At 49.6% G+C, this 16,747-nt stretch overlaps 1 protein-coding gene across 3 annotated transcripts in view; it reads right to left on the reverse strand.

The window, feature by feature from the left end:
- Positions 1-16,747, reverse strand: part of ADCY2 (adenylate cyclase 2) — a 414,481-nt gene that overhangs the window by 8,385 nt on the left and 389,349 nt on the right. For 2 of the 3 annotated variants that reach the window (XM_043601271.1, XM_043601263.1), the window contains 3 exons: positions 16,250-16,396; positions 14,373-14,480; positions 1,400-1,514 (listed from right to left, as the gene is read on the reverse strand). In XM_043601271.1, coding sequence (XP_043457206.1) covers positions 1,400-1,514; positions 14,373-14,480; positions 16,250-16,396 — 370 coding nt within the window. Of the gene's footprint in view, positions 1-1,399; positions 1,515-14,368; positions 14,481-16,249; positions 16,397-16,747 lie in introns of those variants that run through there. The other variant, XM_043601281.1, reaches the window with a different exon arrangement.

Genomic DNA, 16,747 nt, shown 5'->3' on the forward strand with positions numbered 1-16,747 from the left:
GATCATTCCAACGTGGAATAAAAAAAAAAAAAATTTTTTTTTTTTTTGAGGGTAGTTTGAAAGGTCGAGGGGCTCATTTTCTAGGCTGTCAAAACAATAAAGAAGCTTGAGGATCCAGGGGACACCTGCATGTTGGATGTGGTCAGCAGGCTGGGGGGAAGCCTCCCACCGGCCTGCCCCTTCTCACCTGGGTATAAGGTGAGGCCCATAGTGCACGGAGGTGAGAAAGTATAAAGCAAGATGTGTCCAGGTGCTAACAATGAACAGAATATACAAGCAGTCAAGAGGCCACATTATAAGAGATATAAAATACTTCTGGGTTTTAAAATTCAGAACATAGAGCGAAGGAAGAAAATCGCTCGCCATTTATCGGGATTTTTTTTTTAAGTTGAAATCTGTATCCAAAAGCAGGGAAAAGCCATTCCAATGGAATTTGTTAAAAGAGCTCCTCTTATGCGTACTTGCTTTCAGAAGAAGCAAAATGTGTTGCCAAGAGGAACATAAAATGGTCAAAGCAGCTCTTACCAATCACAAATGGCCATAACCACAAATACGGCAAGCCAGCCGTGCGCTAAGCCGAGCACGTAAAACACACTTTTTATTTTTACAGACGTTTGTAAAAGGCAAGTAAGCACGAAACATGCTCATGGGCCAGCTTAAAGTAAGGGAAGAGCTTACTAGAAAATTTAGTTAATGTTTATTCTTGAGATAGAAAAATTTTAAATCTTAAAGGAAGTTGGCCTTTTCTCTCAGGGCTGAATCTTCAATCAGAAAAGCTATAGCTATTTCAGAACCTGGGACGTACGTTTGGGGCGTTTGGAGGTTGTGAGCCTAGGAGTGTGTGACTATCTCAACAGTTCTAAGCTGCCTTAAAACTTCTTTTTTTTTTACATTTTTGGATCTCCGAAGTCTGGATGCATCTTCCAGCCCACGCTAATTTCACTGGCAGCTGATCCTGAAATAATATCGTGGTTTGCAGTCAACGGCTCCTCGGGATGGTCTAAGGCCACGCGCGCCGTGGCTGGCGGAGGGGCCTTGGCAGGATGAGGCCGTGGGACTGAAATCCAGCTCACGGTCCATTTGCTAGACATAGTGCTCGCAGCCTGGGTCCAACCAAAGGGGGTTTTGTTTTCTACTTTGTACTGAAGTGCCTCAGAGGCTCCTAACTTCCCTGAGCCTGTCCACCCCCTGCTCCCCCAAATTCAGTCCTCCGGCACTCGAGACACAACCGCCATGACTCTAGTCCGGCGTGGCAAGATGGCCGACGGCCCCGGTGCGCCTGTGCCCTTCCGCCCCCACCCCCCCCCCGGAAGTCAGATCCCTTCACACAACACTTCCGGTGCGCCGGTTCCTTACGCCGTGCCCTCCCCCGGAAGCCGGCGCTCTTCACACAACGTACCCACTCGCAGCTTGAAGTCATTGAAGGAGTGTTTGTTGATAGCGTCCAGCTTCCCCACCAGCGCAAAGGCAAACTCCACCATGGTGCCGATATGCATGTACTGCCTCTCGGGCTCCTGAGAGGAAACAAACACACGCACGTGGGGTTAGAGGTCAACCGGCAGGGGAACGGTCCCTTGGGTCACAAACCTGGGCTCCAGGCAGACAGCAGTGCTTGAGGTCAAAGGCCACAATGCCCGGCAGACAGGCGTGTGTGAGGATTACCCATCCTCCCAAGGGCGCCCTGTGTCCCGGTTCATTCTTGTGGCCGCGGGGAGACCTGAGACGCTGGAAGACACGGAATGGGACCTGTGTCGTCTTCACCCAGAAACTGCCGGCAGAAGACACTTCGAGGAGGGGCTGGCTCCTGGTTCTCCGCTTGCCCCGCACACCTGTCTCCCCCGTTCTCCGCTGGCCTCTGGCTCCGAGGGTGACCTCTGACCCCTGCGGGACTGGCTAATGGGAGGGCCAGGGAAGGTCAGGGAGAGCAGGGCAGAGAGGTCGGGGTCCTTTCCTCCCCTTCCCTACTCCACACCTGCCACAGGGCTCACCTCGGTTCTGGAAACACCCCATCTTCCCTTTTAGGGGAAGGGTGTTATGTGTCTCCCCCATTCCCCCAAATTCATAACCTCCGAATCCTCAGTATTTGCTTTGCAGCTTCTCATGGCTATCATTAAATAAGAGAGTAGGATCCAATGAGGGATTAGTGACGAAAACAGCATGACTTGGTGCCCTTCTAGAAAGAGGAGATTAGGACACACAGAGAAGGCGACACGAAGAAGCAGGGGAAAGATGGCGTCTAGGAAGCGAGGACAGAGGCTCAGGAGACACCAACCCCGTCTGCACTTGATCCCTGACCTCTAGTCTCCAGAAGTTTCTGTTGTTTAAGCCGCCCAGGCTGTGGTGCCGTTACAGCAGCCGGAGCCAGCGGCTACAGGGGGGTAACGATTTCCTGCCTTTACTGTCCCTGGGGGATTTATCGCCCCTTGAGGAATAGTTATCAAACACATAGAGCTGGAGGAAAAGACCAGTTCAAGGCTCCCAGTGAAGGTAAGTGGGAATCTGTATTCCCATTTACTACTACTTTCTATTTCTATTGCTATTGCTATTGCTATTTTTATTTCTATTGCTATTTCTATTGCTATTTCTGTTACTAATTTATGTTTACTATTAATTTGTCACACCTATTATATTTGTATTTCCTTTTGAAAGCCATCTTTGTAAAATTTCTATCTGGGGTTATTTTATAAACACAGATTCTTTACTATTGTATGCGTATAACCCATAAAATGTGTTTACATGTCTGAAAGGTTCCCGCTGCCCCAATATTTAACGACTGGGCGCACCAAGAAGGGGCGTGAGATGCAGTCCCAGCGCTGGCCTGCATCTGTGGCTTGTGGTTTAGAATCAGTGCGGTCTTTTATTTCCCTCACTCGTCTGTGAGCTCCCCAAGGGCAGAGACTATGTTCTATTAATCTGCGTCTCCACAATAGGAAAGTGTCTGGCCCAGGAGAAGCACCTGATACGTGTTTATTGAGAGACTGCATTTAGATCGCCGGTCGGGTAGCCGAGAGGAAGTGCGTAGGAGGAAGGGAGAGCCTTGTCGAGCTCTGGTGGAAGGTCATTGCCGACTGATGCTGGTTTGGGAAACATACACCTGGGGCGGGGGGGGGGGCACTGATGCACCCACTGAAGTGGGGGAAGGCTCAGAAGAGGACACAGGGTATTCAAGCGGGAAGACGGGGAGCAGCCTCAGCCGGCTGGGGGAGGAAACAAAATCAGTAAGGATGCTAGAAATACTTGCGAGAAGAGCAGGAGGGGCAGCCCTTTGTGGAGGTCAAGTGTTTGATCCCGCAGGGGGCCCCAGCAGAGCAAACTCAGAGAGAGAGAGAGAGCTCTCAAGACGGTGAAAGGGGAGGGACGTGGTGACCATGGGGCGCATTCACCATGGAGGGTGAAACCAGCAACCAGCTCTGAGGGTTTCAGGAGGGATGAGGGAGGAGGACAGTGGAGACAGGGGATGTGTCCTGCACCCTGAAGGTGACAGGGGCGTGGAGAAAACCAAGGTAATGGCCAAAGGAGAAAGGAAAATGACAATGGGGTTATTCCCCGAAGGAGTCAGGAAGGGTAGCACCAGGCAAGTCTCTCGATGTAAACACTGATGACACCTGAGTCGGATCATTCTTTGTCCCGGGGCCGCGTCCTGCGCCCTGCAGGATGCCGAGTGGCACCCCTGGCCTCCTCCGAGAGATGCCCCCTTCCAGGACTGACAAGAAAAAATGTCCCCAGACACTGCCCAATGGCCCCGAGGGGCAAGCAGCTGGCCGCTGAGATCACTGCACTAAATAAGATAAACACGAGCAGAGGAGTCACTGAGAACGTTCTTCGTCTCCTTGGAGAAATCCTATCATTCCAGAGAAAGACCGATGAAACGCTACTGTTGCCACAAATCCGCAACTTAAAAATTGCGAGAGAAAATCCACACAATTTAAACAACTGGAACTATGGAACACACTGCCAGCTAACGTCGGTGAAAATGCCATCATTTCTTTTTTTTTATTACAGTTTTTTGTTTTAATTTGGGGGGAAGAGAGGCAGAGGGAGAGAGAGAATCTCAAGCAATCTCCATGCAGAGCCCGACACGGGGCTTGATCCCACAGCCCTGGGACCGTGACTTGAGCTGCAATCAAGAGTCGGACGCTCAACAACTGAGCCATCCAGATGCGCCACAGAGTCATTGCTTGACAACGGTTCTGCTCTTCTATCAGAGCTCGCTAATGTTTCTGGTCTCGTGACCCACGGGGACGGCGTGATTGGGAAGTTCATGCCTCCAGTCCGTTGGAAACATCTTGCTCCTAAACAGGAAGCACAGGGGCTCCTGGGGGGCTCAGTTGGTTAAGCGTCTGACTCTTGGTTTCAGCTCAGGTCATGATCTCATGGTTCATGGGTTCAAGCCTGGCTTCGGGCTCTGCGCTGACAGTGTGGAGCCTGCTTGGGATTCTCTCTTATCTCCCTCTGTCTCTGCCCCTCCCCTGCTCTCTCTCTCTCTTTCTCTCTTTCACACACAGACACACACACTCTCTCTCTCTCTAAAACAAAATAAACTTAAAAAAAATAAACTGGAATCACGAACTCTTAAATCAACAGGCAGAATCCTGTGTAGTGAACATCACGACTGTTCCAGCAAGGGGGACAGATTTGCCACAGGGGGGGGAAATGGTTTGCTTTCTCCTGAACCACGGTAAGACAAACCAGCTTCCTCCCCTGAAACATGATCACCCGATCTGTTTTCATGCAGCGGGCGTAAGCTGAAGGTTTTACTTGACCTCCGTGATGAATGAAGAGATTGAGTTCTGGGAGTGGGGTTTAAATCCAAAGTCCGTAACTTGTTCGGGCTTAGTAAACCCTGGAAAAAGTTATGCTCGGTCTCAAGAAGAGCTCAGTTCGTTTCAAGAAGTCTTTATAACTGAGCTTTTGATAAATATTTGACGACAGTATAAAGCAGCTCTTTCTCCCACGACCCAAGTGATTTCTGTGAGACGTCTCCAAATATTTAACCGACTTCCAGGGACATGGCAGTAGACACATTGAGCGCCCGGAACACATCTTGCGAGCCGTTTGCTTTGGAAGTTCCACCAGCAAGGAACCCTGCTTAAGTAACTGCGTCTTTACTGAGGTTGTTTTGTAACTCAAGTGCCTGTTTGGTAAACACTGAATTTTTTTAGGCTGAAATTAACGTACACCTTGCCTCCTTCCTTGACCTCTCTTCTCTCCTCCCTTCTCTTCGTCCACCCAGCAAACATTCACTGCCCAGGAGCTGTTCTCCCACTTGAGGCTCCTGGGAGATCCCCTGAGGTCTGTCCCTTCTCTGAAGGGAACGTCCACTGTCGCCCCGGTGAGCCGATTGGCACGGCCTGAAGATCGGCTCGCGCCTGGGGAGACACTCGAGTGTCCGGAACCTGTCAGAGGACACCCCTGGGACTCACAACGTCCCAGTGTGAACCCAAACTCCGAGGCACGAAGAAGGATTTATGGAAAATGGCCTGACTGCTAGGCCATCTGTGGACCCGTCTAGACTCAGTCAACTCACATTCACTGTTTTCCACCCACCTCACTTTACAGAGAAAGTATTTTACTAAAATGCACATTAGGGGATGTTCTAGCAAGCACCTCCCCCCCCCCCGCCATCACGTTTTAAACCATTTTCCATGAGAAAGGTAGTTGCCAAGCACACGGGTCACTCAGACCCACTGTCATGGTCATGAGGGTCCGTACCTGATGTGGCCCGGTTTTCAAATATACTAATGGAGGAGTGACAGTAAGATCGTCCGTGCGGACACTGCAACGCTGCCTTATGCCAGCTGCTGGGAATTCTCGAAGGCTACACAGCAGCAGTGTGTGCCTGAAGGTATTTAATCCTCACGCTGAGTCCCGTGAGGGACTTTCTGTGTTCGTCCCCACCGTGCAGATGGGGCAAGGGAGGCCCCGGATGCTTCCCAAGGGTGGGAGCCGCACAACCAGGCTTCCCTGCCAGGAGTCTGAGTCCGGGGCCCTGTCGTAGCAGCTCTGACGACTTGCCCCCCACCCCGTGCGCATCTAGAACGCGGTGGGAACCGTGCCGTTGGCATTTTATGTGTCAGCCTCGAATCTTCTCATCTTTGCGTTTCCTTCCACTTTAAAACATTTTGCGCTGCACTCAGTTTCGTGAGCTTCCTTGGGGTAGATTTATGCAAAATATGCACAAACGTGTGGACAAACAGGTAAGCAGTGTTCCTTGATAGCCTTGACGGTAAATGGTGGCAGGTGGGTTGGATGATGAGCCTAAGAGATACGGAGCTGACGGAGAGCTATCACGGGGAAGTTGTCACGAATGGTTCTGGAACTGTCCGCCACCCCCGTGGACGGCCGAAACCGTACTCGGTATCTTCGAGCACAGACGGTGCATCCAAAACTAACGTTAGTATTCCATGTCCTACGAGACAGCTTTTCTTCTTGACTCTCCTGCTTTGCCGATGGCATCATCAGTGGCAGATCCCTAAGTGGGAAACCTGAGATGCTGGAGAGCCTGGCCTTCTACGCCCCCTCCACCGCGGCCCCTCAGCTCCCAAGTCCGCCTCGCATGGGCACACTTCTGCCATTCACCTCTTCCTTTATTTTCCCCAGGACCGCGGTTTACATCCTGACCACCACTTGTCCGAATGTAGGAAGTTCCCGAATTAACTGTCGGTGCTTTGGAATCAGGCAAAACTAGGTCCAGCCCCAGGTTCTATAACCGTTAGCTGTGTGGCCTTGGCTGAGTCACTCAACTTCTCTGGGCATCAGTTTCCTGGTCTGTAACGGGACAAGAACTACCTATCTCTCAGGGTTGTGGGTAAGGTGAAATGAATTTGTTAGATGGATGCAGCCTATATCCTTGGGGCTCAGGATTTATTTAGTTTCTTTCATGATGGTTTAGAGAAGCAGGTCACCCTGACGTGAAAAACATCGAGGAGGAAAATGTCAGAAACTGTCTCATGCCCTCGTTCAGAACCTTCTCCCTTCGAACACACTGGGCATCCTACGGGGATGCCCGGCTTTGACAATGACCTAAAAGTCTGCCATTTCCAGTGTCTTTGAGACTCTCGGTGGATATAGTGAAGATCAGTGGTTTAGTTTCTTTAGGTTTGCAGCTTCCTGTTAGTAGCACGAAAGCAGGGAGAGATTTCACTCTGCTTACAACACATCACGGTAGCTTTGGTGTTTGTACAGAAATACACAGCATCGGGTGCCGCTTTTCATGTCAGCAGAGACCCGAACTGTTTTCTACTTTCTCCAGTAAAGGGAACTATGGTTATTAGTCTCAAGGTGTGCTTTAGCTACCAGGAGCCCAGCAGCAGAGGGTCTCAGAGCGACTCCCCGATTCTCCCGTGGTCAACCTGGCAGAGACCCCTTGCTGTGGATGGACGTTTGCACCCCCGAGAAATTCCCATGTTGAAGCCTAATCCCCAGGGTGATGGATTAGGAGGTGGGGCCTCGGGTTAGGTCATGTGGGGGGAGTCCTCGTGAATGGGATTAGCGCCCTCACTAGGAGGGGCTGGGGACAGCTGGCTTCCTCTCTATGCCTTCCGCCAGGTGACACACAGCGAGAAGACAGCCACCGGAAGACCAGCAAGAGGGTCCTCGCCAGACATCTCACCTGCTGGTGCTTTGGTCTTGGGCATACCAGCCGTTGGAGCTGTGAGAAGTAAAGGTATGTTGTCACCCAGTCTATTGGCGGTTGCTAGGGCAGCCTGGGCTGACCGAGACTGTCTCCGGTTTTCCCACTCTCCACGTCAGCCGGCATTGGAATCGTTTGCACACACGCCTTTCCCGGACTGTAAACTTCAGGGAACGCTTGCCACAGTGGGGAAAGGAAACACCTGCTGGATGTCCCACGAGCTCAGTAAAACCTAGAACAGCCGAGCCTGAGACGGAGCCATTAACCGGAGTCGCTGGATGCGGATGGGAAACGTTTTTTCTTTGCTTTGTTGGCAACTCAGTTTTGCTAATACGCTGGATGCGTGAGTGTAGGCATCTCATGGGCTGATCGTATGGAGCCTGGGAACTCATCTGGGGGACACGGGGAGCCAAATAAAGGAGACATGCTGGCGCCCTCCGCAACGGTGTCTCTATGGGGTGAACTGGGCAAGAACCAGATGGAGCCAAGGGTAGTGCTTAGTAACTACCCTCAACCTGCCACTCTGGGTCCACTGCTGAGTTTGTTGGCATATAATAAATAAAAATACTAAATTCATTTCAAAATGATTGTAAAATCAAGTAGTTTTTACTTACAACAAATAAAATAATTAAATAGACTAAAAAGAGACTAAGAATACAAATGCTTTCTAAAATCTTGAAAAGCACCAGTGCTCATTTCAGGGTGAAGAATAAAACCTCCCTGCCTCCTCCTGCTTCTCTGCTTCTTCCCTCCCCTGTACTTTCTGGAGCAACGAATTATTTCTTGTCAAAGTGGTGCCAGCAACGGGTATCCATCTACTTGAGATTGTGAATGAGAGCTCGTGGTTTGGTTTATCACAGCAATAATAGAATCCAAGCGTGAATCTGAATGCAAAGTTTTCATTCTTGTGTTTTTGTTTCAACCTATTTCAGTTGTCAGTGATGTTTCTCTGAAAAAGATCAGAAGCATTTATATAATGGCTACGGCCAGAGAAACCCTGGTCGTTGACTAGGCCACGAAGGACGGTCTTCATAAACCACAGAGCCCCTCGGAGGTCGAGGAGGCGAGGCTCTAGAGTGCAGCAGAAGGAATGGGGCAACAGGGAGTCGTGGCGAGTGTGGCAAACTGAGAACACGCTCAAGTCTAAATGAAGCAGCTGCTTCTACGTTCCAGCTGATGGACACTGTCATCAGGGATGAAGATCAGGTAGATAATCTGCCAGTTTTCAGGAGAAGCCGGAAATGATAACTTTTTGGTGAAATGTCCTTTCTCTAAAAAAAAAGGACTCTGTAAGTCAAGAAAAACATACTTGGGACCACAATTTGCTGTCAGGGTTTACCGTGCAAAGGCCGTGGCATGGAACAAGCAGGAGGCTTTGCACCTGGGCGTCCGGCAAGCAGGTGAGGTCCTGGCAGGTGGGGGCGGGGTGCCGGCTGCTGACTTCCGTCCCTGGACGCCTACTTGTCAGGCGCGTGTTCACGGAATCACGAGTGGGGTTAGCACGCCAGCCTGTTCTCAGTCTGACGTTTCGTTTCTTGACAAATGCCTGCTTCTTTTAAAAACAATCCGTTGTGATGCACAATGCAACCGACCATTTTGTCACGTTGCCTTTCAGCTTAAAATCAGAATGTACCGTTTCATTTAAAAAATCCAAACAAAGGCAGTCAGCCCTACTCTGACCAGGTGTTGACAGGCTGCTATGCATCCATTTTCCCAATGGAGAAGTTATGCTGCCCCCCAAGTAGAAAATGAGGAGGTTTTCTGGTCTTACATGTAAGAGCTCAATTTCAAAAGGCTTTTACCCAGATAACTCTGCCTCTTTTGGGATTTAACGAAAGCACATTAATCCTCGATGAACCCAATGTATTTTGCAAGTCGAACGTCTCTTGTTGCCAAACTAAATATTTGGCCAAACAATACGTAGCAAGGTTTTTAGGCTTACAATGAGGAAAACAAGTAGGTAGGTTACAGGTGGGTTACAAAAGGCAGAAGACATGTTCATTTCAAATATCTACATTGATATTTATCAAGTGTTACCCCCCCGCCCCAATCAAACGTAATGTGCTTTCCCTGGAGCAGACTTTCACTGCACTTCAAAATATTTCTAGGATGACCTTACCAAGATCTAATTAATGCCCGAAATAGAAATAGCTCATATGGAGTACATTCTCTGCACGGACATGACGACATATCATATTGCATTTATGTCCGAAACCCTCGTAGCTGTTCTGTTGGAGGGCGCGATAGTAACAATATGCAAAGCAGTGTACAAGTCACAACTGTATTACTATGGCTTTTAGCATTTTTATTACCTACTGTGGCCAAGGAGTATTTTGCATATTAATGCAGTCTTCCCAACGGCCTTATGAAATGGGCACGCTCCCCATTATGTGAGGACACGGGAGCGCAGAAAGCTTAGCTACTGCGCTAAGTCATGAGTGGTCTCACTTGAGACTCACGTTCTTTTCCACTCGAGCTTATCGACAGGGGTGACCGGTAAGAAGTTGGGAAGCAGCCCAGGGGTGGCTAAGGCGGGTGCGGTTGATGAAGGCAGGAGGGATGGGGCAGGTGGGACAGGAGAGGTGGGCTAAAGTGAGGCAGGAAGCAGCAGTGAGTGACGGGCACAGACGTGAACGTGGCACGGGAGGGGTGGTGAAGGAGCCCACGAGGCAGCAGCAGAGCTCTGGACCAGCAGGGGAGCCCTGCCCCAGGGTTGGCAGCCCAAGTCTGTCACTGCTTGTTCTCTCCGTGACCTTGGGCAAGTTACTTCACTGCTGTGCCTCAGTTTCTCCTTCTCCATCTGTAACACGGATGGTTGGGAGGGGGGATCTCTCAGGCTTGTCAAAAGTAGACTCAGGAGGCATTTTGCGAGTGTTCGGAAACGTCAGGGGGAAGAAGGAGAGGGTTTGGATCGGGAGTGGCAGGTGTGCGAAACAGGGAAGGGAGCCACCCACTGTTCTGTCCTCCGCCAAGGAGCCGGAGTAGTCGCCATGCACACCGCTCCCTGCTGGGGGTTTTGGGGACGCCGCCTACGACAGGGCACTACGATCTGGATGGTGGATAAGAAACGCACCTTTGCAAGAAAGCTGAAAGTGATACGCTGCCCGTGGGAGGCAGGGAAATGGGCTCTAGACACAGGAGGTCAGAGGAGGCACAGTTCCTCAGGTCAGGGCGCAGGACAAGCTTCCGTGAAAGTCGGAGCTTTGCCTCTGTGGATGGTGTCTTCAGTACGCGTGGAACGACTTGGAGAACTAGTGGAGATGGGGCTCTCCAGCGCCATCCTCAGAGACACAGGGGATGGCTGGGGCCCCGTTTTGGGAGGAGGGGGACGGGAAGAAGATGAGGGGGTTAGAACTGGCTGTCCCTGGAAAGCTGGAATGGTAGGTCCAGCCCCACGATCAGGGTGACAGGTGACGGTTTTGGCCGGGGCTGAATCCGCAGAAGGGATGGATGGAGACCCCTGACTGAGAGCAGCTGTCAGGGCAAGAGCACGGACAGTGTCCCAAAGGGATGGACCACGGGCAGGTGACAGACAAGGGGACTTCTAGGCGAAGGGGGCCATCAGCTCTACCGGACGCCGCAGGCAGGACTTCAAGAATGAGCGTGGAGAGTACACAACCCGGCTGGGGTTCTGGAATGTGGAAGTGCTTCCTGGTCTTCAAGAGTGGGATTTCTGTTGTTGGTATTGGGGGGGGGGGGGTAGGGGGGGAGGGGAAGGGGAAAGATAAAGGCGGTGGATGTGGGCGATCAGTCCACAGGGTGTGCCCGAGGGAAAGGAGAGACGTGGGCTGCAGGGCCGGGGTCTGGAGGAGGCAGAGTCAGGGAAGACAGGCAGACGCGCCAGGCTTTACGGGACGGGGGAGGACGCGCCCACCCCACACGCTGAATGCTGAGTGGGTCTACACCAGCGACGCCTCTGAGAATCTCCGTGCTGAGCCCCACAAGGGATCAGAAAGTGGCTACCGGTGAGCTAAGGTCTGGACTGGGCGTGATCAGGCCAAGTGCCCTAAATGACTCCACGAGAGGAGATCAGCTGGAGAGGCCTCAGAATCAGGGCCCGGATGACAGGAGGTGAGTGAGGCGCCCCCTCAGGCACAGAGTTTAAGGAGGCACCAAAAAGCTCAAGAGTCATGATAAATGACATCCTAATGCAGTATTTTAAAAAAAATTAATGCAGAAAAATCCAGAAGGAATGTAACAAAATTTTAAATGAAGGTAAGTATGTGGTGTGAATTGTGTCCCAACCCAAATTCCTATCTTGAAGTCTTAAAATCCTCCCCACTAAGAACTTTCTTTCTTTCTTTCTTTCTTTCTTTCTTTCTTTCTTTCTTTCTTTCTTTCTTTCTTCTTCCTTCCTTCCTTCTTTTCTTTTCTCCCTTCCTTCCTTCCTTCCTTTTCCTTTCCTTTTTTCCATTCCCTTCCCTTCTTCCTTCCTTCCTTCCTTCCTTCCTTCCTTCCTTCCTTCCTTCCTACCATGTGAGGGCACAGTACGAAGGGGGCCATCTACAAGCAGGAAGAGATGTATCCTGCAGAAACTTGATCGGGGACATCCAGCTTCCAGAACTGGGGGAAAATAAATGTCTGCTCTCTGAGCCACTGAACCTGTGGTGTTCTGTTATGGTGGCCCCCTCACTGACTGAGACAGCTAAGTTCCGACAGCGCCTTGCTGAACGCCTTAGAGGCTGAGGCAAAAGGGCTATATACAAGATTTCATGGTTTTTTTTTTTAATGGTTAACTTTTCCCACGACACTAAAGGTGTTAAAAAGGTATAAGTTTGCTTCCGTAAAGCCAGGAAGATAAAACTACCATTAGTTCTGTTGTTGGTATAATTAAGGTACTAATTGGTATTAAAATAGTGTTATACATTTCCATACCTATATACTCCAATTTCCCAATAGTTTTGTCAGCACTTTAATATTCTGTCAGTAAAAATCCCACCACTAGAAATATACGCTAGCATTTATACAGGGCGACGCGTTCCTCCTTTTGCCTTTGGCACCAAGATGGCTCGGAAGGATACTGCTCAGAACCCGAGATAAGATTCTTCTGAAGTTTCTTCTGCTGCCATTTTAGTTTTCCTTATCACTCAGGTAATGCCCACCCATTGCGAAATAATAACCTGGGAGCAAAAACCCAAGGAGAAGAGCAAATGGGATACGTGTTACCCATTCCCCTGGAAAACCGCTCGCGTTAACTTTGAGTCAGATGGTCCGCCTTCTAGTCTCGGCCCGTGAGTACTGAGGAAAAGAGCAGGAGCTCTGCTCAGCATGCTGCTGGCCCTCTGTCCCTCTCTCACTCCATCCGGTCCGTGGGAGGCGCGGGAGGGGGCGCAGCGGCTCCGGGCCCAGCCCTTCCTTTCTCGGGGGGGGGGGAGTTGGCCTGCCTACAGCAAGCTGTGCTCTGGTAAGTTCTGTTCCTCGGATGCACCCACCCCTGCCTCACAGCAAATCTGTGCCGGTGCCATCAGGGAGCCCGCTGTCCTAAAAGGAAGGAGGGGGTCTTGTTTATTGAACCACAGTCTACACAAGCATATCTACACATCCACAGACACATACATACACACAGAAACAAAACACAACGGAAAACCCTCTCAAAACTGCAGTTAATTGAAGATAACTCAATTTTGCCCAAGCCACCTTTTCAACCATATTTCTAAGTGGTCAGCTTGGTTTTTAACCGCATTGGTTCTTTTTTTTTTTTTTTTTTACTGTGTATTTATTTTGAGGGAGAGCACAAGTCGGGGAGGGGCAGAGAGACAGGGAGACGGAATCCCAAGCAGGCTCCACGCTGTCAGCGCAGAGCCTGATGTGGGGCTGATCTCACAAACTCTGAGATCATGACCTGAGCAGAAACCAAAAGTCAGACACTTGACCACCTGAGTCACCCAGGTGCCCCCTTGGTCACGTTTTATAATTTTTTACTTATTTTTTTTAATGTTAATTTTTAAGAGACAGAAACAGAGTGTGAGTGGGGGAGGGGCAGAGAGAGAGAGGGGGCCACAGAATCTGAAGCAGCCTCCAGGCTCCGAGCTGTCAGCACAGAGCCCGACGCGGGGCTCGAACCCATGAACCGTGAGATCATGACCTGAGCTGAAGTCAGATGCTCAACCGACTGAGCCACCCAGGTGCCCTGACCACATTGTTTTTATTTATTTTACTTATTTAAAAATTTTTTAAATATTTATTTATTTTGAGAGCCAGAGCAGAGGAGGGACAGAGAGAGACAGAGAGAAAGAGAGAGACAGAGAGAGAGAGAGAGAGATAGAATCTCAGGCAGGCTCCAGGCTCTGAGCTATCAGCACAGAGCCCCATGCGGGGCTTGAACTCACTAACAGTGAGATCATGACCTGAACTGAAACCAAGAATTGGACACTAGACCAAGTGAGCTACCCAGGTGCCCCTTGGCCACACTGTTTTTAATCAAAAGACCAGGAGCCATCTTTTAATAAGCCATCTTAAAATAAACCACTCCAATCTACTTTCTTGTAGATTTATCTGGAATCAAGCAGCGACCAGATCTTTTTTTTTTTCCTATCCCTGTTGACCGGAGAAAGGAGTTCTGTGACCGGACCCTCAGAAGCCTCTGGATTTCTCATCTTTTTTCACAGGATCTTAATCACGGAGGCTTAGGTTGTACACACAGTACAGTTTATGAGTTAGCGTGTGGCCGTTCTGGCTCCAGGGATGATCCGTGGGTGGAACCAAGGCTCAATGTGCTGCGTACCAGACACATCCGTACCTGGGTATGCTCCTGGCTGGGCACGGCGCTCAGACCGGTCGCGGCCATATACGTGCTGCCGATGGTCTTGATCTTTTCAACTCCACTGAATTTCGGCTTGGACAGCAGCTGTGAAGCAATGACAACTGTTCAGTTACTCAGTTGGGTGCAGTGTCTAAAGACATTCTCCAGTTCTAGTTCACGGCAATAGGAATATGAACGATTCCAACCGCTGCTTATTCACATTGCGACCTCGGGCTTTGCTGAGAAAGAACGCTTTATACGCTCCAAGAAGAGCGTTGTCCTTGGAAGGAACTGCAGCATAATGATATGCTTCCAATTAGCATGAATTACCTTTTAATCTGCTAGGGAAGGAACCGGGATAAATTATGGTGCAAGTGATAACAGTCTCAAATAAATTTCCCATCTCTGTGTTTAAAAGGCCAAACACAAAAGTATGGTTCAGTGAGGGAGGTCTTCCCTGCATGGTGAGGGTGATTTATGACCACTTATGGTGCCGAGAATTGGCTTTTGCCTCTGAGCTCTAGATGTAAAGGGAATAATTATCTAGGATGGCTCTCCCCATCAGCTCTGACCCTAACACTTCTTGTCCCAGTTTCCGGTACCAGTTACCAGCTCCCACTGCCTCCTCCCCGGCCAAGTACATTAGGACTTGGGTTGGGATGGAGAAAATGTAAAAATAAGAGCAGAGGCTATAGGAAAGAGAACGAAGGGGTGAGAGAGGAAGGGAAGGAGACTCTGGAAGGTTCTTTATCTGCTCATGAGGCCAAAGGCACCAACTGAAGGCTGGGGACATCTTCCTGACCTTTTGTCGGCACTCCTGCTTTCAGAAGGGATTCTTTCAAGATTCCATGTCAGAGGGTCTGAGGCAGATTAGCAAATGCCAGTACCTCATATCCATGAGCCAATCCAACCCAAAATAGCCCTGCCACTCACCCACCCGTACTGGCGAGCATTTATTTCACTGAGGGGCAGCTGTAGCCAATAGGCCACTGTTTCTCACCAGGAACCTGGCATAACCATGGGAAGCACTAGTTGTCATTACTTCGCCATAAGTCTTGAGTCAATCTCATGCTGACAATGGTGATAACAGAGAGATGCACAGGTCACACACAACATTTAGAAGCTTGGCCTGCAAACATCACGTTACGTAAATAATTTTGTCACGGTATTTCCAAGTTCCATGAATCCCGATGAACCTCTGTTCATGGATGTCAATTTTGCTATATTTTGCTTGATATTTATAAGAATGATGTAGCAGCAACATCCTTAAAACCACTGGTGTGTTTGTTCTTATCGGCAAACAAAACACGTTATTCTCCATGTAGGCAGAATATTGAAAATTGAAAAATGATACGTATTTCAAATTACGAAACATATACTGTGTCCCTTCTCAAATATATTATCCCTCATCCATATTGCTTTTTCAATAATAGAGCGTATCATCCCTGCATAGTTCAAGTTGATATCTGACCTTGGAGTATGCCAAGATAGACATGCCAGTCATCTACTATGATAAATACATTCATTATTTCTTTTTGTATCAACCGATAAGCAAGTATTTTCCTTGGAGTTCAAGCCTTTTGAGAAAATCCGCCAGCAAACTGGAAAGACATTTTATTGATACCGATTGTGGTACTGGTTCTTAGGGAACACACTACCTCACAAATAAAATACATCATTTCTCCAAAATTTGTCATGAACCATAACAGAGCAAAAGGCTTTAATTTTCGTCCAGCCACCAATAATTACACCAAGAGATGCGCATTAAGACACGCCACAGGATCGGACTAACTTCAGATGGGATGGCCACCAGAATGCCGAAGCGTGGGACAGGGGCCACCCTGGCCTGTCAGGGGTAACTCTCGGGTACCTACATCATCAAAGTCGGCGATGATCTCGTTCAGGAGCCGAAGGCATTCCAAGCCCTCCTTGTTCACATCCGATTCTGTGTAGAATTCCTTGAAATCCGGAATGGAAGCAAACATGACACAGACACAGTCGTAGGACTGGTGGTACAACTCCTGCCCGGGAGGAAAGCGAGAGCTGAGCACTAGGAAACCTTGTAAACAAACACGCTCTTAAGACAAGTGTTTCTTTATGTGGGGATTGGTGAAGAAATCACCCGGTGCCCCCCTGCATGTGCCCCAAACCAGCCCCTGGCCCATTCCAGACGCCGGCCATGACGGCAGGTGAGGGCTTCTAAGGAGCAGGATGCAGGCTGAGCCCTCAACACAGTGTTTCCACTGCCACTAGCAGCCAGTAGGAGGTGTCCTTCTGGCAAAACTTCTCTGCCATCGTTGCCTTCGACGATTACAAGAGATCACAGACTTCTGGCTTCAGAAAGAAATGTCCTATAAGCAACTGAAGGCCAA

The sequence above is a fragment of the Prionailurus bengalensis genome, chromosome A1 (genome assembly GCF_016509475.1).
Source record: "Prionailurus bengalensis isolate Pbe53 chromosome A1, Fcat_Pben_1.1_paternal_pri, whole genome shotgun sequence".
Lineage (NCBI taxonomy): Eukaryota > Metazoa > Chordata > Mammalia > Carnivora > Felidae > Prionailurus > Prionailurus bengalensis.